Below are 23,545 nucleotides of genomic sequence, written 5' to 3' on the forward strand. Positions count from 1 at the left end.
CTCAGGGGGTTGGTCACTGCGGGTCTGTTCAGGCGTTATCGATGGTTGGACTCCACATGCTCTGATTGTATTTGGCAAAACAAACCTCAACCTCTGACACTTTCAATACACTACCTTAAAAGGGCTACTCGATTACATTTTTCACCGATGGATTGTTTCCGATGGGCGGGTCATTTGGAAAGATCCACCAATCAAGCGCGTTCATATGTTTAGGATAAATCAATCAATCAATTACCATCGTTGCTCAAGTGCAATGAAACATAAGCTCAGATGTATAAAAGGCTTGACTCTCAGCGCACACCAGAAGCACATGGCTACTTAATATGCGTAAACGAAAGGATGTACTTAAGCACTCCTAGCTCCTACATCTCTCTGCGCTTGACGACTCAAACTTTAGATGCATTTTCTGTTTGTTATGAACATGCTGGACACAATCTGCGAACAGTTGGTGAAATATTGTGAAGTATAAGGACTAAACTCAAGGTATTTTCTTTAAAATACCATCTTGGCAACTCATTCTCCTGGGTGAACGCCACTTAAGTTACACATTACACAAGTGTCTTTGATGCATACGCAGCTCTCTGATGTTCTTGTTGTGTAAAAGTAGCTTACGGGGGGGAAAAATGTTGGAGACCCCTGCTCTAAGGGCAAAACAGTAGTAAGGCGGTTAGTGCTCGTGCTTTACAGCTGGAAGGTCCGGCTTCGATTCCCACCAGGGAACCACCCCGTTTGCAAGTTCTCCCCCGTTTACTAAAAACATGTACAATAGGTGACTCCTCCAGCCAGGTGTTTCTGACCACCAGCCTGGCTGCACATCATGGAGATGGGTCCCCGAGCGCCGGCCCAAGCTGGCAGCTCCCTGCCCCTACAGGTCGCCCCAGCGGCATTGAGGATGGGTCAAATGCAGAGAATGAATTTCCCTCCCTAACCTTAACCGTAACCTTAAAGGGGCGAGACGCAAGTTCATCATTTTATACTCACTACTGCCACCTCAGGTCTTATACGTAACTGCAGCTTCTATATTAAGCTCATGCATGGCGGCACTTCGGACCCGAATTAACACCTTTTTGAGTGACAGTGCAGGATTTTTGATGCAGTTATGGTGAACAGGTCTGAGCTCTTTCTACACCTTAGGACATTGTTGGAACATGTAGGGGGAGGAAAATACTTAATTTGAACATTTTAAAACTCTGTATAGTCCCTTTAAGGGCTAGACGGAAGCACTGCAAAGGGAAAAGGAAGTATCTGTAAAATCCAGCTTTTAGCAGAAGCAGAGCCTCCTCAGTGAGAGCAAGCTGCTTTAGTTTCAGTATTAGCGGATCACAATAAGCCTAATATTATTTATCTATTAAGAAAATTGCCTATTCTATTTTGTCCATTATAAAATCTATTAAGAGAAATTGCATATATATGCTTACACAGCATAAAGCAGAGATCTCTATGTAATCGGTATCTTCAGCAAGGCACATCATGTTAGTATCTGGGAGGACTTAAACTCTTTATACTGAAACTTTTGTGTGACGTTTATTTTTACTCTATGTGTCTAGTGTGGTGTTTTATAAATGTTTGCCTAGCTTTTCTCAAAAAGGCAAATTTACCTATGGATACTAAATAAAGTGACCTATCCTAACCAAGCTCATATATATATTATATATAGCGCTTTTCTACCTTTATCAGGCCCAAAGTGTCTTGCCCAAGGACACAACGACAGTGTGCGTTTGCGGGAGCCGGGATTTGAACCCACGACCTGCCGATCATGAGAAGACCCGCTCTCCCAGCAGAAAATGAAGCAAAAAAAGGCCAAAAACGCAAACGCGGCGATAACGCAAGACGAAAAAGTAGCTTAGCTTTCAAATGAGGCGTTGTACTGATCTATAGGCTGTGAGCTTTTAGATTTGGGTAAAGCCGAACTGGAGAAAATGTGCCCAGTTAAGAAAATATGAAGAGAAATCTTAAAGGAAACTAAATACATTGTCATCTTGGCTTCTTCACAAAAGTCCCAGAGTTGTTCAAGTATCATCAAACCATAAGTAACTCGCCGCCATTTTGTATTTTGTTATTTGATTACAGATAAAGAAAATGTGTGTATTGTGCCTTACAGAAGGACATAACAACAGCATCCACGGGGGGATTGAACAGCCACCCCTCAAGTTCACCCTCACCCTCCCGCCCCGCGCGTCAAAGCGAACTTCCCCTTTAGTGATTTGACTATCCGGATCGCAGAGACACGAGTCCCGGCAGGTTTTTTCAGGCTTTGGCACCAGACGCTCCTCCAGTGCTCCTCGCCAGAACCAGGAGCGAGGGCACACGCCACGCCCTGCCTCTCCCCGCTCTCCGAGGATTAACTTTTGTTTGTTTTCCATGCCCTGTCATTGCACAGGCATGTCTGGGTCTCGGCTTCGACAGACAAAAGCGAAGTCTCCGCTCTCAGCATACACCCCCGTGACTCACGCGGCACGAACGGGCGCAGTGCTGATCACGCAAAAAAGAAAAAAAACACGTCTGAGTCCATCATCAAAAAACTGCCACAGGGCAAGAGAAATGCGTCACTCAGGAGCATCTCAAAACTTCTGAATCCCACAGAACTGGCCAAAACTGTAATCTCTTAAAACATACTAACACATCGAATAGTCTGGAATATTTCACAATAATCTGTGCACCTTTTAGTCAAGAAGTAATTCCACGTCAAAAAGCTACACACGATAAAGCATAAACGACTTACCGAGCAAAGTAGTAAGGTGAGAATTGGTAAGGAAACCCGAGCCATGTTTGCTGAGGTATCCTGTGAAGTAGTCCAGGTGCACTGTGGGTGAGTGAGTGAGTGGATGCCTTTTTAAACGGGAGTGCACCACAGGGACACACACCCCTTCTGTGTGATTGTCTGTCGTCAGCGCTGAGATAATTACTGCCTCTTCTTTTTTACTTTCACCGGTTAACGTGGAAACGCAAAAAAGGGATGGTGATTGATACCTGAGAATTTTGTGACCTCTTAAACTTTTACTCCAATATGAAGCTGAACCTTTGGCTTTAACTTGATAGATTTAGCATTTAGCATTTAGCAGCAAAAGTAAGCATGACAGGAGCCTACAACTCCTTATTGTTCACTGTAGCGCAGACGTTCGTCTGTAGCCTCGCTGAGATGTTAAACTGCCCCAGTTTCCTCAGGTGGCACAGCCTCTGACGGCTTAACTACGGTAGAGATGTGCTGGTGAGAGTGTGTTGGTATGTCCCCCTCCTCATATCCATCACCATCTCCTTGGTTTTGGAGACGTTGATGATCAAGTGGTTCTCTTTACACCAGTTTGCCAGGCTGTTTTAAATAAGTCCAGTCACCACTGTGTCATCAGCAGACATCACAATGGTGTTGGGAGCGTGTGTCGCCATGCAGTCCTATAGGAGGGGCCTCAGAACACATCCCTGGGGGTAGCCCAATATTGAGAGTCCTGCTACTAGAGGTATGTGCTCCCATTCTCACCACATGGGGCCTGTTTGTGAGAAAGTCCTGAGTTCAGCCCCACCTGCCAGAGTTTCCCAATTAGCCTCTGTTGGATGATTGTATTAAAGGCCGAGCTGTGTACATATGTATACATGTACAGTACATAGCCCCATCTCTTTTGTCCAGATGTGAGAGTGTGGAGTGAAGAACATGCGAGATGCCCTATAAGCAAACTGAAGGGTCTCTGGGCGCAGGAAGAGAAGAGCAGATCATGTTTTTTTATCAGTCTTTTTCTAAGCATTTCATGATAATAGATTTAAAGCCACTGGTCAATAGTCGTTGGCACATGTGGGATGTTTTGACTTTGGAATAGGGATAATAGTCGATTGTTTCCAACATGCAGGAACTTCACAAGTGAGTAAATTCATACAAAAAATTGGAACATAGAGACCGCACTAAGACATTATTATAAAAGTGTCACTTCACAGTCACTCTCAGCACACAACTAAGGATACCACAATCAATATCTGGAGAACTGCTTTTTGGTGAAAGGATCAGCACATTAACAACATTTCCCATTTAGCGATGGTACAGAACCTCAACTTTATGAAAGAAAGTTAGAAGACTGTGACATTTTAAGGATACTTTTGGATGTAAAAGAAAGCACCTAAACCTAGTCCGTAATTGTTTTGCCAACGCTTTGGACCCACACATAAATGGACTATTCTGAGGAAACAGTGCAAACCACTTTTTCACACACAAAGGTAGAACTAACAGTGGCCACACCTTATTGTGTGAACTGTGATGCAGGTTTCTGTTTTCAAAGACCATGAGTCATGCATGATCACTTGCACTGTTTACTGACGACATTATTCTGTGTAAAGTACTTATATATACTCAAGGGCCAAGACAAATCTGTTTTAAGTTATAAATTACAAGTAATATTGGCAATGCTTAAAAAGGATTTCAAAGGTTGTACTTTCAAGCAAACATGAAGAATGTAACATAAATGATTATCCGGGTTGGTCAGTGTACTTTTGGGTATTTGGATTATCTTCATTGGAATGAAACTAAAAAATGGAAGAACAAGTTGTTTTTCAATTTTGGTTCGCAAATCAAAAAACGAAAAATGAAAAAAAAAAAACAGCCATTTTTCAAGTGAATGAAACGTTGTTTTTAAAGATCAAGCTGATTTTCATGTTTGCACTGTATATTTAATATACAAAAAACAAATTAAGACGAAAACGAAAAACAACCCAATTTTCGTTTATGTAGCCGGAAGTTGTCATATTTGTGCTCCAAGAGCGCTAAATCTAAACGCCTCTTATACGAAGGTGCAGTTTGTGCAAAAACATCCGCCGTGTGATTGTCGGCCTGCGGCTCGAAGTGTGCTCGAATTGGCGCATTTAGGCCATTCCTTTGGTTCGTGGCCAGCAGACACTATAGATACTATAATAGGAATGATGGCAATAAAAAAAATCGTTCTCGAGGCCGGAGTCTGGGGTCTCCTTTGTGCTCAGTGAGGCACTGGTGTGAACCCAAGAGCGCAGGATTTTCTCTGTCATCAATGGCCTATTAGCAAATCAAGGGGAGGAACACATTCACTTTCATCTCAAGTTAGCACAGGTCTAATGAAAAGTGCTGGAGAGACACGAAAAAATATGATTGATCTAATCAGTTTTACGCACAACTACTGTCTCTCTACGATAATGTCCTTCAGTAGATCAGGCTCCTGACTAACCGTCAATGATCTAAACCAGTGTGGTCGACATCTCGCTTTAACTCGACAATATGACAACTTCCGATTACATAAACAAAAATTGGGTTGTTTTTCATTTTCGTCTTAATTTGTTTATTGTTTATTAAATATACAGTGCAAAAATGAAAATCAGCTTTATCTTTAAAAACTTTTCATTCACTTGAAAAATTGCTGTTTTTTCATTTTTTGATTTGCAAACCAAAATTGAAAAACAACTTGTTTTTCCATTTTTTATTTTCATTCCAATGAAGAAAATCCAAATACCCAAAAGTACACTGGACATAATTTCAATAATGATGATATGAGATTAAACAATACCCATTATTCATTAAATCTATTGTCATGGTAAGGTGCCTATCTCATCGGCCTGGACACTAGTTAGTGACCCGTTGGCAACCTGAGTCGCCACTGGTCACGGAGGCGTCTCTGCGACGTCCCTTGGAGATAAGGTGAAAACAAGCAGGTTTGATTTCAGAGGAGACTGTGCAGAGACTTTTCCAAGTCTCTAAACAGTAAACAGGAACTAAACAGTTGTAGCAACATCGCGGAGACTATTTGTTTTGTCTGCAACCTGTGAGACGTTTCTGTGACGTCCCTGCCACATCTCCCAGACCTGTTGGATAGCGATAGGAGATCTTAAAGCCACACCGTGTAAAATTTCACCCAACGGACAAAATTAAAACACAAGCATTTATTTTATGACAGATATTTTTATCATTGAAAAATACCTCATCAATGTACAAACATGTGTTTTTACTGTAGGCGGCTCAGCTCGTCTATAAGACATGACTGTAACTTCACTGTGAGTCTCATCTCGTCTCCATGGAGATGTGACTCAAGTCAGCAGAATTTGAGAATGAAACAGGTTAGGTTCTCATCTAAATCCATTCTTTGATTACCCACTGCAGAAATAAAATTTTCTGTGTGGAGCTGGGCATCAGGAGCATGCTTTGTATTGATGGCAACAGTGTTCGAATCCCAGCTCCCGCAAATGCACACTTTTGTTGTGTCCTTGGGCAAGATACTTCACCCTTGTTGCCTCCAGTACATTGGCATATATTGGTGAATGGGTGACTGGTTCCTTACTGTGTAGCGCGTTGGGCCTGATAAAGGTAGAAAAGCGCTCTATAAGTCGAGTCCATTTACCGTTTTAATGCAACTTGAATGTGACAAAATGTTACGCAGTGTGCCTTTAAAGAGACGCAACAGTAAGAGAAGTCAAAAATAAAAAAAGATGAAAGGGTAAAATTAGGGCAATGTAGCGCATGTTAAAACAAACACATGGAGGTACAGTGTATATGACGAAGCAAGTACGCACTTTCACATCTGGTCCCTCTGACCACCATTCATTCACACACCCACATCATTCATCCTGGCCTATTGTACATGTTTTAGTAATAGGGCAAATGGAAAGACCATAGGAGCCAGGCGCCATTTCCGGTTTCAGGAAGAAGTAAATTAGGTCACAATAGATACAGACGGCATCTCTGGAATCACCCATATTTGGTCATGTTTGAAAACAGTTAAGGGGGGAAACAATTTGGAGAAAAATCTTAACTTTCTCTAATTATTCAAAAACTACTTCAACAAATGCTGAATTATGAATATAGTTTTCTACTAAATAAAGATACAAAGACATGGGGAGGAGCAAAGTGGTTTAACAGCCCATAAATACATAAATAACGGAGAACGCTAACTTGATGCTACTTGTTAGCGTCATGCTAATGCTAATGCTGTTTTTTCGCTTCTACTGAACAATCTGCTGTGAATAAACATCCATATGGACCCTGATTTAGAGTGGACTTTATTTGTATGTTAAAAATAAGTTCATATTCCACAAAAAAATGGCGAAAAAGAGTGAAAAACGGTGTTTCCCAAAAGATTCTATTTTCCCCCTCGGCGAAGCCACGCCCCCTTCTATGACGAGATGCCGTCTGTATCTATATGTCCATTCTTAGTTTTACACTGTATGGTTGGACCACCACAGTACTGATCTTTGGAGCACTTTAAAAACATTAGTATACAACAGCAAAGCACAAATAAGCTGTGGAAAAGACAAAATAGACAAAATCGTAAAAGTCAACTCTCAGAGTAAACACCACAGAGACAAAATGTCTTCATCAAGGATGTAAAGACAGGAAGTGAACCGAAAAGAAATACAGGTTTATGGCATTCGTTTACTGAAGTATCAACGCGCCCAGATAAACAATAAAAAAAAAAAAACACTGTGACGTGTTTCCCTGCTATGGCCCGAGGCTAAGTGTGTTGTGTGATACAGTTTGTTCCTCTCAGATTTGACGGTGAGCCAGCAGCACTACGCCTTTCTCAAGAATCTCACCCCAACAAGTGTCACAGACAAACTCAAAATATGGTTTAAAGGAGCGCACCGGAACAGACGTGGGTTCTGAGGGTCACACGAGGTCATTTCAAAACACACTTTCAAGAAAACATTCAGAAAACGTGTTTTTGTTGCTTTCTACAATCAGCTTTTCAACACTTTTTTATCATGTTATTGCTGGGTAGCAGGTTCTAGAATTGTCACCAGACCCAGCGGTGGGGGGTGGGGGGGGGGGGGGGGGGGGGTCGTAGCTAAAAAGAAAATGCATGGATTAGAAAAATGATCAATAATATCAGTCACTGTGTCCATGATCTCTCTGTACAAGACCAAAAATGTCCTCAAAGATAAAATAATGTTTCCTCTAATGTCACCTGCAACCCAGCAAAGCAATCGTTGCTTTTTAAGCACTTTTTTGTCGCTCTTTGCGTTTTCATCCCTGTTTTCGTGGCTATTTTTACGCTTTTTTCAAGAAGCTTTTAGATTTGGGTCAGAGGAATGATAGAAAACTAGCTTCCAAGTTGATGATATTGATGCAAATGCCTCTAGGTTCGATTTACAGTCTTTTTCCTATTCTGTGTTTACAATACACTAAAGGAAGACAATCAAATTTCATCCCAATACTTAGGAAAATCAGATATATTGCCTCTAATGATGAGAATCTCTATTGGCAGCCATTTGAAAGTCTGATACAACCTCACTTTGTTTGAAAACTCTTTACAAAAACCCCTCCCAAGGGTTTGTGTAAAAATAAAAAGTATGACAGTTAAATTGAAGAAGAAAGAACAGTGTAGTGTCTAGTTTCTGACTGAGTCACAACTGACTCGTCTGAACTGACTAATCCGGTCAAATTAGAAATTTCACGTGTCAGACCTGGACTGTTCATGCGGCCGTTAGCGTGAACGCTTTTACTGGAAATCCATCACAGTTATGGAGTAAAAGCCAAAATACAAAATGCGAGCGAGTCAACTGCTCATGTTTTGGTGTGTTGCTACTAGCTCTAAGCCATTCTCTCGAAAGGTGTGTTGCTTTTTGGCGTTGCTTTGGTGGAATCTCTTCACTGTTGCCAATGGGAAGGTTGCGGTAAAATATCAGGGGTTATTCTAGAGAACAGAGCAGTAAGGAAAGACAAAAGAACTTTTATCTGAGCCTTTGTTTGTTGTCATTTAAGGAACAGAAGACACGTTCACGCCCCAGGATTTATGGTATCACTGATAGAATCAACTGTAAAAGTAAACAGTGGCCCTTTTTTCACGTCCACTAAACCTTTGTGAACTTGAAGGATTCTGCATCTACATGTCTAAAACACCAACTTTTTATGTAAACAGCAAAAAAAAAGAAACGTTTATTTGACCTTTCAGTGACCTGGCGGGTGTATGGGCGGTTAGCATGAAGCCTTTCCATCTCAGTGGCTTCTATGAAACATCAGGATCAGGTTTATTTAAGCTTTTTTAGGATTTCTGGTAGGTTTTCAGAATGGAATGTATATGTAGCCATGGCGACAGTTCAACAAGCAGGGAAAACCTAAAAAATAGTTGATCCTGGATCGTCCTACAGGCCATCAGGATGGTACGTAAGGTGCTATATGTTATCAGAAAAGCTTTCGATACATAGCCACCCACTCGACTGCTGTTTTTATGTGTTTTTGCATTCATTGTTGTCTACTGTGATTCTTGTTTTTATCCTGGAAAGCGCTCGGGGCTCCTTCTGGTTGATTGATTGATTGATATGTTTGTTAAGTGTGACGTCACGACTTCCGCTTCGTAAAAAAACTCTTCAAAACCACAATCAATATTTCTGAAACTCAACGGAGAGTTACTGAACCTACTTATTTCTCAGACTCATTAGCCAAAAATACCGCACCAACAGCTAAAAAGTATTATTTAAAGTCACTACTTCCGGGGTTAGCGTAGCTGCTGCGCCGTTAGCATTTATCTCCGCTAACCCGGATGTACCGATTTTGGTAAATATGACTTTTATAGCAGTAGGTGCAGCATTTTTGGCTAATGGGCCTGATAAATAAGTATGTTCAGTAACTCGCCGCTGAGTTTCAGAAATATTGATTGAGGTATTAAAGAGTTTTTTGTAGTTTCTCGCACATCTCGGGACCCGGAAGTAGAGCTGTGACATCACCACTTAGCAAACGTATGCTAACCACCTGGGCAAGTGCGTAACCTTTAACCTCTTACCCCCGCTTTTACCCAAATCTAAAACTTATCTTGACAATCGCTAAGCATTTTGGGATTAGCAGCAATTGTAAACTAATGGAGATTTTAAAAGGTAAAATACTGTTATTGTTCACATTAAAACACTTGGACACCACGGTGAGTTAGATGTATTCACCAGCAGCAACTCAGCAGCTAACGGAGTTGTTCCACAGCTTTTTTCTCCACTTTTTATACTGTTTTTAGCTAATGCTAGTCTATGGAAATGTATGCTAACAGCTGCAAAGATGGCGGATCTCCACGGTAACTGTGGAATTTCCCGAACTCTATAGGCCAGTGTAAAGCTTCATTACCAAGCTAAGACTCACGAAATTCATTGTAGCTTTTGTTGTCATTTTTTTGTCGCTCTTTTGTTGCATTTTCATCCCCATTACCTTCGCAATTTTGTTTTTTGTTTGTTTTTTTCAAGACACTTCTAGATTTGCATAGTGCCGAGCTGGAGAATGTGGTCGGTTAAGGTGGGGGTAAAGAGGTTCATTAACATTACCCAACTCCCAAACAGCAGAATGTCAACTCTCACACACAGTCATTTACAAGTCCATTGCAGACTCTACTGTAGATAATAATGAAAGACATAAAAGTGCTTGTGAGCAGCTATTCCATTGCCGTATGGCCACATGAGATAATTGTTCTCATCAGACATTGTCCTCCGCTAGACACAATGAGGATTAGCCATGGAGAAAAGCTAAGATGTGCAGGGAGAGAGGAAGGCTCCACTTTGGTGTTACGTTTGTTGCGATGTTGAGGCAGAGAGCGCCGTCAGCCAACGCCGATCTGTAACGACGTGTTGATGGACAAATGGAACGGCACAGTAATTTGGCTGATGCAGGGGCCCTGGGCAACATGCGGAGTCTGCGTATGGGCAGGTCCAGCTCTGTTTGGGTGTGCGCGGCCAGCTCCTTCACTCTGTAAACCTATTTAAAGCTACAAAACAAACAAAAAATCTGTTACACACATCTTTGTTAGTTTATGTGCTAACTGCTATGACTAGGACGGATTATGATGTGAAGTGTAGGTTTGGCAATAGCCTTTTGCACAGGAGACTGAAGTTGAAATCAGATATTCTCGAAGGCAAACAAACAATAAATGTTCTTGAGATTCTCTACAGCAGTGTTTCCCAACCAGGGGTACGTGTACTTAAGCACTTAAGCAGGGGGTACTTGGAATGACCTCAGATTAACCTCTTAACCCCCACCTGAACCGACCACATTTTCTCCAGCTTGGCATTACGCAAATCTAGAAGCATAAAAAATAAAAAAATTAAATAATTTTAAAAAAGCAACAAAAGTTACAATGGGTTCTGTAAGTCTTAGCTTTCAAATGAGGCGTTGCACTGACCTACAGGCTGTTTGCACCAGTCAAGATAACCTTTCGGTTTGTGTAAAGCTGAACTGCAGAAAATGCGCTCAGTTAAGACGGGGGGGTAAGAGGTTAAAAAAATACATACTTTAAAAATCAATACTAAATACTACTTTATATTACTTTCAGAGAAACATAACACTCTCCTGAATACTGAATAATCTAACCACACAAACATCATTGGCCTCAGAGTCATGGTCCTAGAGGCACAACAAATGGACCTCAGAGGAGGGGATCAACCCTTGGGGCTACACACCAGGGTTAAATGAAGAATTGGACTTCTTCATTTAAAAGCCCACACTGTACAGCCCCGCTGATGCTTTGGCAGGATGACATATTGCGTGTAATGTGAAGGCAAAAAATACATATAAACATATGTATGAATGACTATTATATATTGTGGACGTGTCACCTGTTTTGTGGTTATATTGTCCGCCTTCACCTTTTGGAAGATGTCAGCCGGAGTTAGTTCTGTGTGAGCCATTCTTTGCTTGTTTATGGGTTATGGACCCCTGTTGATGAGCTGGTAGCTTTTTGGGTGTCCATTTTCACAATGTAGCTTTGCTTGATGGTTTATAAGTTGAATTTCCTGGCTGTATGTGTGAAATTGTGAAACAAACTAACTAAAACTTCACCCCTTTTTTTGTAAAAAATCTTCTGTGAACTCATTTATTTTTTATTTTTTATTTTATTTATTTAGTATTCTTTTTGTTTTTTGTTGACATATGTGATATTGATGTATGCGTAACAGTACTACACTGCTTACTTTATACATTGATGTACAGTTGGTGCCTCTATCATTCATCCTGATCTCCTGAATATTGCTCTGTTTTAAGGTTTTCTCCATGAATTGAAAAAGACAAAATGATTGTAAATATTTTTTGTTGTTGTCATGTGACGGCCGGTAACATGATCTGTCACTTTTAAAGGGACACGCCTGGTGCTAATTCTTGTGCCCTGACGAAGACATGTTGTGTCGAAACGCGTCGACAATCCAATTGTCCATTAAAGGACATCTATTTTTCCACATGACAGGGTGCCTCAGACTTCTTCTTTTGACTTTTGATTACTCCACCTCCTGCACTTGCTTTATACAGCCTTAACCAAGTCAGATCCTTCCTGATTTACAACACTGGCACACAACACCTTCTACACCGACACGGACCCTCAGAGGCACTCACGTTTCCTGTTTTGAATTGAATAATGTTTAGTTACACACTCTCCTAAAAAGTTGGCGGGATCCTCGAGTTGGGGTTAAAAAAAGTATAAATCGATGCCTCAAGGGGTACGTGGGAATGTTGGGAACAAACGGGAACAAATGAAATTGATGTAGATGGAAATCAAAGCTAATGTATATCATTGCACTGATGTAAAGACATTCTTGTATTGATAAACAGTTTCATATCTGTCACATTTCACTGAACCATAGTCATGCTTAACATCCGAGTGTTGTGTCATTTGAGACGCAGATATCCGAGCTGACATGTAAAGCCTCAGGAGCGAGTCTCACAAACAGAGCGCAGTGTAAGCCAATCCCAGCCCAGGGCGTGGTGTTCTCAGGGAGATCCAGTAAACAATACGCACACACACAGGGCATGTTCAAACGGAGCAGCCGGTCCAACCAGTCTGCAGAGGTACGCACGGCGCCCATCCCATCTCTGACAAGACACTCCTAGAGTGCGGGAAATGGCTTGTGAAACTAAGCTGCATGCAATGGTTTAAACCCCTTATTTATACTCTTACCATAAGTATAATGAGCAGATAATGGAAGCATCAAGAGTTATTTTACATTATTTTATTGGTGGAAAACAGCGTACAAATAAAATACTGTATGTACATTTCATGAAACAATAAGAGTCCCTCCTTTTTAAGGCAAGATAAATATAACGTCAGTGCAATGACCATAAGCAGTAAACCAATTCTGAGTCAGTGTTGAGTCAACTCCACGAGGCTGCTGGTATTTATATATGTTTTATGTACAGATTTGAAAAAAGTCTTTATAGTTGATCTTTTCTCACAGATTTGTCTGAAGGACCTTCCTGTTCTCTTTCACCACCACCCTCCTGGAGCCAGAGGGGGCGCTGTTCCTTGAGCTGCTGGATCTGGTGACTGTGGTGGAGGTGCTCTTGTTGAGGGCCCTCAGGGAGCCCACGAGTGCCCCTGACAGACTGCTCTCAGGTCTGGGCTCCTGGCCCTGTGCAGTGTGGGTTTCCATCACTGAGATGTTTTGGGAGCCCGACTTCGAAGCGCTGCGGGCCACAGGCTGCTGGCCCTGAGCGAAGCCCGAGCCCGTCACATGGACTGACTGAGAGTCAGAGAGCCTGGGCTGCGCCAGACTCTTGCTGCTCGTCACCACCTGTTTGGAGCCTGATGGGCCCCACTCCTCCACCAACAGCATGGTCTGTGACCCAGAGCGGGTGGCCCTTCGCCCCGGTGCATTCTCCACCAGCACCATCCCGGGCCCCTGGGCCTGTCCCTGCACCAGAGTCTGACCCTGAACCAGAGGCTGTCCCTGCACCAGAGTCTGACCCTGAACCAGAGGCTGTCCCTGCACCAGAGTCTGACCCTGAACCAGAGTCTGACCCTGCATCAGAGTCTGACCCTGAACAAGAGTCTGACCCTGCATCAGAGTCTGACCCTGCATCACCAGGCCTTGGGTGGGGCCACTCTGAGGGCCCTTCACCAGCATCACATTCTGCATGTTGGACCCCGGGGCCTCGGCCAGGAGCACTGTGTTCTGGACCGGAGGCTGCATCATGTACTGCATGGGCTGTAGGACCGGGCCTGTGGTGTAGTAGACCTGTGGCTGCTGCTGCTGCACGAGCACCATCTGACCCTGTGGAGCCTGAGGGGCCAGGACCCTAGGGGCCTCTCTGTTCACCTCGCTCACTGTGACGGTCTGAGAGCGGTCAGAGCTCTCTCGCACCACGCTGCTGCTGACCTCTGTTTGCAGGTTGGATTGTAGTTTGGGAGCGGGCTGAGGTAAAGGGGTGGGTTGTGGTAGAGGGGCAAGTTGTTGTCGGGGGGCAGGTTGTGGTAGAGGAGTAGGTTGTGGTAGAGGGGCAAGTTGTGGTAGGGGTTGTGGTCGAGGCCCCGGGGCCAACACACTGGACACTGCTGTGTGAGAGCTTATAGAGGCTCTGGGAGGAGGGGCACTCACTTCAGCCTGGACCTTGGCCCCGCAGACCTCTGCCAGAGTCTTAAACTTGAGGTCCAGGTCGTCGAGGAAGCTCAGGTCATTGTCCAGAGGCAGAAGGCTGGCCACAGAGCCAGCGATGGAGCCCTGGCCCTCATAGTCATACACCAGCAGACTGTCCTTCCCCGCCTGGTCCTCATCGCCCTGCGCCTTCTGTGGGACACAGAGAGAGTCAGGTTAAATTCAATAATATATATATGAAATATTCTGACAAGTTCATTCAAAGGACTGACCTGGTTGTAGTACTGTCCCAGGTAGTGGTGAGGCAGAGCCATGCCTTCAAAAATCCCCATCCCCTCTGTCTCTCTGCTCATGTACTCTGACTGAAATCCACTCATTCCGCCCATCTGGCTCATGCCCCTCCAGGTGCCTTCCATCTGCCCAGCTCCGAAGCCCTGGTAATATCCATTCGTGACCTCTCTGGATAGGCCTGTGTACTGCTGAAACTCCGTGTGAGACATGTTGGCCCCGCCCATGCTCGTATTGACCATGTTCCCATCCACTTGGGTCGGCATGCTCATCAGTGGTACCTCCTGAACACAAAAGAACCTGTGATCGACTGCATTGCTTCAGAGAACTGGATGTTCCATAAGTGATCGTCTTACCGTGTTCTCTCCCTGGCCCTCCGTGTGGTAGTTGATGAGATGAGATTTGGTATCGAACGGCATTTCTGCAAAACCTCCTGGCAATCCCCCGATTCCCCCGCAGGAGCAGAAAAGAGCCAGTAGGGGAATCACTGCAAATTAAGATAAGAGAGTTACTTCATACAGATCGTTCAAATGAGAGCAGTTCGAAAATGAACAATGAGATGGATTTCAAACAATGAAACAGAAAGCAGAAAGGAAATATTCAACAGTTGAAGCCGCAAATAGACAGCTGTCCTTATACCTTCCATCTCAGCAATAAAAAGCTCAGTGTAACACTTTATTTTAATCTTTTTTTTTCCCCATGCTAACATTATTTGACTAAAACATCATAACTGCCAATGAATTCTGTCCTATTTCATCCTTTCTGTCCAAGTTTTTGCCTGAAAGTCTTGTAATAAAGGCTTCATAGCTTCCTTTCAGTTCACTCACATAGTAATAACAGCAGTCCCAGGAAGAGCAGCCCGATCCCCCCAGGTCCAAGCTCCACTTTTCTCTCCGGCTGCCCATTACTGCCCCGTTTCCCGCACATCACGCCGTCCTCACACGTGCACACGGTGACTTGGACTCTCTGCGGCTGAGGACACGGCACCCCCTGCTGGTCAGTGATGATAAACTCCAGCTCGTGCACACCGGGCCACAGGGTCTCCTCGGATCTCACGATTACCGCAGTGTCTGTCGGGAATGAACATAGATGGCAGAGGTTATGGAAAACTTGTAATGCTTTTAGTGATTATACTTTACTTATATCTTATATCTTTGGACAGACTCCTAAGTTTTGACTGCCATTAAAAAATCCACGAAAAATCCCATGCAAGACAAAATCGAGTCTTACCATTGAGATGCTCCGTCTGCCACTTGCCCTGCGTGTTCTCTGGGACTATTTGGAAGTGCAAGGGCGCTCCGTTTGGGAATTCGTCCCCATCGTGAGCGCTGATCAGAACCGCGTCATCAGAGAGACACAGGGTCTGCACGGAGCTGGTCACTTCGGGACACTGGTCGTTGATGTCCTCCACCTGGATGGCTATGGTCCCCGTGGCAGTTTTGGCTGGCATGTCTGTTCAGAGCCACAAAACAGGTTTAAAACAAGCCATCTATAAATCTTGGAGGTTAAGACAGTTTTGGACATGTACTTTTGAACAATGCCCATTAAAAAAAAACATCCACCATCTGGCTAATATATGGAGATGTTGATTACATTACACCACCAGGGGGCGCATGAACTGGAATCAAGTCACCATCTATAGATAACTACCTTCAGTAATGCACACCACTTCAGCGTAGTAAGTGCCATTGACCAGCAGGGGGGACTCTCTGTCTGGAAGTTTGTTCAGTTTGATTTCTGCTGTTTCTGGATCGATTGTCAGCCAGTTTCCAGGGTCTTTGCCTTTCATATACCTAAAAAAAACAAGAGCACATGCGGTGTCAAGATAGGGGTCTGCGATACGGTGAAAGTCATATATGTTAAATGAAGCTATCTGCCTCTTTTGAGAGTTCATACTTTGCTGTAATAAATTAATTCAGAGCGGGGAGGCAGGCCAATCAGAGCAGTGAAGCCTCCGCCTGACCATGAACCTATTGCTCAAGATCAAGAGGTGGGTCCCTGAGCACAGCACCCATAACCATCTCTCCAGATCACGTAGTAAATGAAGACTTAAATGTCCCTTCTCTAAGAGTGTATAAACTCCTTTGCCACTGAGAGCCAAAAGAAATACTTTTGTACACGTGTAATCTCTGGGATATGCTGTACCTGACGTCCTCTGCTGGTTTGCCCGTGTCCTGGTCGATGGCAGTGTAGCTAGCGATGACGTCCTTAATGTTGATTCCTCCCTCGGACACAGGGATAGATTTGACCTTGGGGTCGAAGCGTGGGCCCTCGGGCTCGTTCTGCACGTTAATTTTCACTGGATACATGGGGTAACCCGAGTAATCTGGTGACCCGCTGGGACTGGTTGGACTATTGGGATCATTAGGATCAGTGGGACTATTGGGATCGTTGGGGTCGTTGGGGCTATTGGGATCGTTGGGACTAGCTGCACCCATGCCGCCTGTTCCACCCATGCCGCCTGCTCCACCGCCTGTTCCACCGCCTGTTCCACCGCCTGCTCCACCGCCTGCTCCACCGCCTGTTCCACCGCCTGCTCCACCGCCTGCTCCACCGCCTGCTCCACCGCCTGCTCCACCGCCTGCCCCGGTTGCCCCGGTTGCCCCTTCTGCTACACCTGCTCCCCCACCAAGCCCAAGCCCTGCTCCTCCATGGAAGTTAACATTGCCCACTCCCACTGAGCCATCGAACATAGGGGCCTTATTTTTCACAATAAGACCAAGATCCAGGTCTTTCACGTCCTCATAGTCGACAGCCTGGAGCAAAAAAGACACAAAATTACATTAAGCAGTTGCCAAAATTACATGAAGTTGACATAGTCTTTAGCTTTTGTATGATGTGCAGTATTAAGTTTACTTTTGTTTCGGAAAATCTACATTATACACATTAAAATGCAATGTTTGTCCTTGTTAGTCTCATACGCTTTCTTCATGGTACCTTGTCGAGCATTAGCACTCCCTCGTTGGTGTCGGGGTCAGTTCTGACGCTGAAGTATCCGGCCTCGTTCCCTTTAGCGATCACGTAAACCGCGTCCCAGTTGGGACTTCTCTCTAAGTCCACATCCGTCGCTTTGAATCTCATGACCTCCACTCCACGCGTGTTTTCCATAATGTTGCCCTCGTACTGTGAAAAGGACCAAACAATAAAACGCCTATTCTAACATCCAATGCAGCAAGAGAACAGTTTCGTGAAATACCGTTGTTTTCTCCAGAGTGGGTAGGTTGTCATTGATATCTCGTACATTAATGGTAACTGTGCCTGTTCCAGTCCTGCCTTTCGGGTCGCCATTCAGATCTTGAGCTTTCAATGTCAGGACGTAACTGTCCACTGTCTAAAACAATTAAAAACATGCAAAGATTACATTACAACAGCTCATGTTAGATGTTTTCATAATGTCAATGTGCTAGAGTAAGTCTCAACACTGCATCACATCTGTGTTAGTTTCCCCATAAAATGTTCCACAGAAATTTAGCTCATGTGGAACAAAGAATCGACCATAGGGCTATAGAGAGTTTGTTTGGACTGGTTTGTGGTTTGCCCCATTAATTCCACAGTGTGTTTTTACCTCTCTGTCGAGGGTGGCTTTCTTTACGACGATTGTCCCACTTGGCCTAATGTAGAACATATCATCCGGTGGCTCCTGACTCAGGATTCTGTAGGCCAGCTGAGAGTTTGGGTTTCCTGGTTCATCCAGATCAATGGCTTTCACTGTCATCACTTCAGTGCCTGCACACAGGTCAATAACACAGGTCGATAGATTACTACTAATTCATAATACTTTTGATGCATAAATGATTTAATCTCAGAACTTTCATTTTGAGCTCAGGCAAAATGTGTCAAGGGACTCCCTTAAATGAGGGGAGAAAAAATGAATGAATGAACACATCAAACCCTCACCGACTGGACTGCGCTCAAACACCTCTCCAGGAGGAATGACTTTGGGAAACTCTGGTGAGTTGTCATTCTCATCGACGACTTTAATCCTAATGTCGATTTTGGTCTCTGCGACTGTACCATCCAAAAAAGTAGCAATCCCAGACAGCTAGGGGGGAAAATATATTTTATTTGATTGGTTCTGGAAGGAATGTAGCATAATATTTGTTTGTTTAATTCCTAACATTGTAGGTGTCGATTTTCTCTCTGTCCAGTATTTCGGTCACACGAATGAATCCAGTTTTATAGTCCACCATAAAAACGTTAATTGGGTCCTGGCTGGCGCCTTTGCCCTCCAGAGCGTAGTGGATGTTGCTGTTTTCTTCAAAATCTGAGCGGATCTGAGAAAAAAGAATTAGCATTATAACAAAAAGAATGAAATTGTATTATCACAGTCAAGATTCAGATTCTCACTTTTGCGATGAACTCCTTTTTAGTGTAGTCAACGTTCTCCATTAGAGGTTTCGGAGGCAGGATCCACTCTCTTCTTTTTCTCACAAGAGAATTTGCATAAACTGTAGCAACAACCTAAGGGCACACAAGGTACAAATTATAGTAACGACAGGAGTGAAAGAAGTCTGCATGTGTACAAGAAAGGCGTTATGTATCGTAGTATTACTGGGTCTGTTGATTTGTCAGTGCTTCCTGATGTGTCTGGAACTTATGAAACCTAAATAGAGACCCAGCTCCAGCGAGATTTGACCATAGACTGATAGAAGATCTCCAAACACACGGTGAAAACCTGGGCTTTGTCAGGTTGTCTGCTCATGACCTTCTTGTCTGCAGCTTTGCAGTCGTCCCTCTAGTCTAATCGGCTCCCAGATACATACTGTAGCAGTCCACTCTCTCCACCTCTGTGTTCTGGATGGTGATGCTCTTAATAAAAGCATAATTTTGTCCAATCCTACTTGGCTTTGGCTTTGCTCAACTTCCCACCAAGGTTGGTCACTGTGGGTTGAAGGTATGGGCCTAAGGAAGCCCAGACCCACATGAGAGGAGCGGGCATCATTTGGACCAAGCAGCAGTAATCTAATCATCCATGCTGGGGTTTCCTCAATAGACTTTAAAAGACGTTTAATAGTATACATAGTTTTAAAGGAACGTCATCAGAAAAGAAATACAAAATGTCACTTTCTTCTCAAGGGGGGACCCAAGTGGAAAGGGTGAAAAGAAGGGGTCCAAGTATTGAGCCTTGAGGCAAGCTAAATGTAAAAGGCACAGTAGAAGACTTGATCGCCTAATACGTGCACAAACATTGGTTAAGCAGGACCTAAACCACTTTAGGACAATACCACCGGATTCCCTCATCGCTCCAAATGAGATGGCCGTGAAATCGACTGAAATTGAGTTGCCTTGTGTATGAAATGCACAACATAAATAAACATGCCTTGCCTGAAGCATAAATGACTGATACAGCAAAATGCAATGTACTTGTAAAACATTGTACTACAATTTTCCCAGACGCACGGTAATAATAGTCCTGATGTAACCGTGCCGCCTCAAACAAATATATAATTATGCAGTGAGGCGTGTCTCCTGTACAGTGGGCTGTGTTTCAGTCTTTGATGGATTGCACACTCAAAATGTTTCTTTGTTTTTCCTATATTTTCACCAAGTATCTGTTGTAAGAAACTAGTTATCAGCGCGGCAACAATAACCGGGATAATTGCGAGAAGCGAGAAGTCGAGCTGGAGGAGGTGTGTGTGGATCGGGAAGTCTGGGCATCTCTGCTGAGACGCTGCCCCCGCGACCCGGCCCCGGATAAAGTGGAAGAAAATGGATGGATGGATGGATATGAAATTAGTAGTCAATAATTGTTTTCTGGAGAATAAAGAGCTCCAACAGTTTTAATCTCAAAGACGGCGCCATCATTAATTCAAAACGAAAAATACTTCACATACAAATGTTCTCTAAGGCTCCCTGTATTTGTTTTACAATTTATAGTGATGGCATACAATTTATCATGAGAATAGTAAAAGTAGTAGAAGTAAATTACACAACAATATCAAATATGTGTAATAAAACTTAAACTTTGGACATGCCTATAGTAGACTGACAATAACTTTTTGCTCTGTACACTGCAAAAAGTAAATATCAAGCATTGTCTTAAATGACTTGAATTGAGGAAATGTATCTTGTTTTGAGCGTTTTTTCGCTAATTTAGACACTTTTCCTGATCGGACCAAGTTTCCTTTGCTTGTTTGAGGACATTTCAGACCAGTTCTAGGGTAAATCTCGCTTGAAATAAGAAAGTAAAATTGCCAATGAGATAAGACTGTTTTCCTTACCCCATTGGCAAAGAAAATGACCTGAAATAAGAACGAAATGTATCGAAACGAGTCAGAAACATCTCAGAACAAGTGAAATAATCTAGGACAAATGCCCAAGAACTTCTTAACTAGTCAAAACAACTAAAATGTGGATTATTATGCTCAAATTGAGATGTTTATACTGATCTAGTTAATTACTTTTGGCAGTGTTAATGCTCTGTCTGTCCTGTAGCTATAGCAACCAAGACCTCCAAGTAAAAATTGTCTTTATTGGTGTGTCCTTGCGGCTGAGGATTTTTTGACTTGAAGGTTTTATGAGACAGGGCCTCGTGGGGAAAGACTAAGTTTTCTGGGGCCAGGAGTCAAACCCTCAAACCTGAGGCCAGTGAAAAGTATACGCTGCGGCCTAAAGCTCTTATGGCGTACGCACATGAACAAACTTGAATAATCGTCGTGAATTGGCAGAAAAGCTCTATGATTGATGTCACATGAGCGCTGCCTTTGGGCCCTGGTTTTGAAAGTCAGAAATTGCTTCCATGTTGCAGGTATTGCATTGAATAACTTATCCATTACTAATCAACATATAAGAACACTGGAAAAAGTGCCGTCTTATCTTGGCAAAAGGGTTTGAAAAGTGCTTGAATTAAGACATTTCATGCAAAAAAGTAAGATGTAAGAAAATTCAAACATTCCATTGGCAATAAAATGGTCCAAACCTACTCGAAATCAGCACAAATTCCAAAAATCCAACAAAAATAAGTCATTTTTGTCAAAGATAAGACTGCATTTTTTTCCCAGTGAACGCTGATCGTTGTGGTCACAGTCAAAGTGGATTTTCCCAACTGTTAAGAGGATTTTTTTTTTATATTCAACTTTTCCCATAAGACACTGCTAGTAAGTCGACTGCTATGTTACTTTGCAAACTATTTCAAAGAGAAAATGTCGGAATATTGGCCCAGCAACATTCCTGACAGACGGCAAAACATCTGAAGTTCCCGTTCATTGAAAGCAAATGAACCGAATCAGTATTTCAAAGTCAGTTTAGGATAATACGTGCGACATTCGGGGTCCACTCGTTGAACTGTAAGTTACGGAAACTCGATGCTTCCTTTTTTTTCCTTCTGCACAAAGTGAAACAGTAGCCCTTAGTGTTTCTAGAAGTGGGTTAAGAGGACCGTCTTACCCCCATTCAGGAGTAACGACAGTAAACAGAAGCGTCTTTAAGGCCATGAAACACAATGTGTGCCCTAATTACAGTCTAGAGTTACAGATTATTATTGTATATGAGTAGAAGGAAATATATCCCAATGCCTACAGTAACTTAATATTGAACTGTACAACTGTTGCTCTAGACCTGTCAGCAATAAGAGTTAACAAACATTTTTTCATTTTTAATATAGGCTCATTAAATAGGCGCAATTGTCCCGCTTTACTATCACATTTAATTCTACTTATTTGTCAACTTTGATGACAGGGTATTCCTGTTTCCCACCACTATCCTACTACGACTTGGCTTCGTGCTGCTGTTTCTTTGTTGACCCACAAACATATGGCTTTGTCGTAACAAAAGGAGACCAGGAAACTTAGTATAACTTAGTATAAAAGTCTAAATTTTAGCATAATAATCCGAATTTGAGATGTTTTGACAAGGAGAGATAAAGTTGGGCTTTTGATCCAGATTATTTTGCTTGCTTTGAGATGTTTCTGACTCGTTTCAATACATTTTGTCCTTGTTTCAAGCAATTTTCTTTGCCAATGGGGCAAGAACACGGGACTTATCTCATCGGCAGTTTTGCTTTCTTTTTTCAAGTGAGATTTACCTCAGAACTAGTCGTAAACGTCCTCAAAAGAGCAAAGTAAACTTGGTCAGATCAGGAAAAAAAGTCTAAATGAGTGAAAACTGCTCAAAACAAGTAACATTTTCTCAATTCAAGACATTTAAGCCAATGCTTGATATTTACTTTTTGCTGTGTGGCGTGTTTAGTTTTAAGCTAAAAAGGTTTGAGGTGGAAAAGGCCTCCGTATCTGGTAACACCTGCTTTCACTTTTTGTCCACAGCTTGGGAAATTATTAATGAAAAGCCTCATCGATGCATAATTCATTTGAAGCTTGTCGTATAACATGTGTTTGTGGTTGTCAAACTTTTCACACTCATCAAGTATTTCCCCTTTCTAAACGTTTCAAGATCAAGCCAAGACTAAACCAAGTAAAGGATCTAAAATACTACACATCTAAACCGTGTCTAAACTGGAAAACACTAAATCCAAATACATTACGAATGCATGAATGAGGTTCAGATGAATTAAGTTGTAAATTGGAGTTGAGGTTGACTAAATGCCAGGGGAGCCTTGAGGAAAGTAAAAAGAACAAAGCCTTGAGTACTCACAATGGTTGACAGCAGCATGACACAGGCACAGGGTGAAAAAATGCGAACCATCCTGGTAAAGTGATACAGCCCCGGCGTTTATCCTTTGGTCTGTGGTCCGTGGGGTCCGGTGTCGGGTCTGACTCTGAGCAGAAGGAAAGGCACAGGTAGCTTTTATAAAGAGGAGGAGGGCTCGCGTTTACACACAGCTCACCTGCCCCGCACGCCCCTCCCCTCGCAAACACAGCCTCGGGGCACCAGCTCTGTCAGGCGGACGGCGCAGAGAGAGAGCACGGAGGATTTAGGATACAGCTGCTGAGAAACACGACATGTTGATCTTTAAAGCCACACCGCGTAGAGTTTTACCCCAAAAATAAAATTGAAATACAAGCTTTATTTTATGACAGATATTTTCAGC

The 23,545-nt window shown here is 43.0% G+C and overlaps 1 protein-coding gene across 1 annotated transcript in view; it reads right to left on the bottom strand.

Moving 5' to 3' along the window:
* LOC306977238 (uncharacterized protein) overlaps positions 1 to 23,267 on the bottom strand; it is a 35,181-nt gene extending 11,914 nt beyond the window's left edge. The window contains exons 1-16 of the mRNA XM_079575446.1: positions 23,149 to 23,267; positions 18,907 to 19,020; positions 18,678 to 18,833; positions 18,457 to 18,601; positions 18,125 to 18,285; positions 17,756 to 17,890; positions 17,497 to 17,682; positions 16,705 to 17,315; positions 16,210 to 16,352; positions 15,790 to 16,011; positions 15,387 to 15,629; positions 14,916 to 15,046; positions 14,544 to 14,843; positions 13,133 to 14,463; positions 3,250 to 3,310; positions 2,723 to 2,803 (exon numbers count right to left, since the gene is read on the bottom strand). Coding sequence (XP_079431572.1) covers positions 2,723 to 2,803; positions 3,250 to 3,310; positions 13,133 to 14,463; positions 14,544 to 14,843; positions 14,916 to 15,046; positions 15,387 to 15,629; positions 15,790 to 16,011; positions 16,210 to 16,352; positions 16,705 to 17,315; positions 17,497 to 17,682; positions 17,756 to 17,890; positions 18,125 to 18,285; positions 18,457 to 18,601; positions 18,678 to 18,833; positions 18,907 to 19,020; positions 23,149 to 23,199 — 4,071 coding nt within the window. The 5' untranslated portion in view covers positions 23,200 to 23,267. The remainder of the gene's footprint in view (positions 1 to 2,722; positions 2,804 to 3,249; positions 3,311 to 13,132; positions 14,464 to 14,543; positions 14,844 to 14,915; positions 15,047 to 15,386; positions 15,630 to 15,789; positions 16,012 to 16,209; positions 16,353 to 16,704; positions 17,316 to 17,496; positions 17,683 to 17,755; positions 17,891 to 18,124; positions 18,286 to 18,456; positions 18,602 to 18,677; positions 18,834 to 18,906; positions 19,021 to 23,148) is intronic.
* Positions 23,268 to 23,545: the final 278 nt, after the last annotated feature.

This window comes from Gobius niger (assembly GCF_951799975.1).
Source record: "Gobius niger genome assembly, chromosome: 17".
In the NCBI taxonomy this organism is placed as follows: domain Eukaryota; kingdom Metazoa; phylum Chordata; class Actinopteri; order Gobiiformes; family Gobiidae; genus Gobius; species Gobius niger.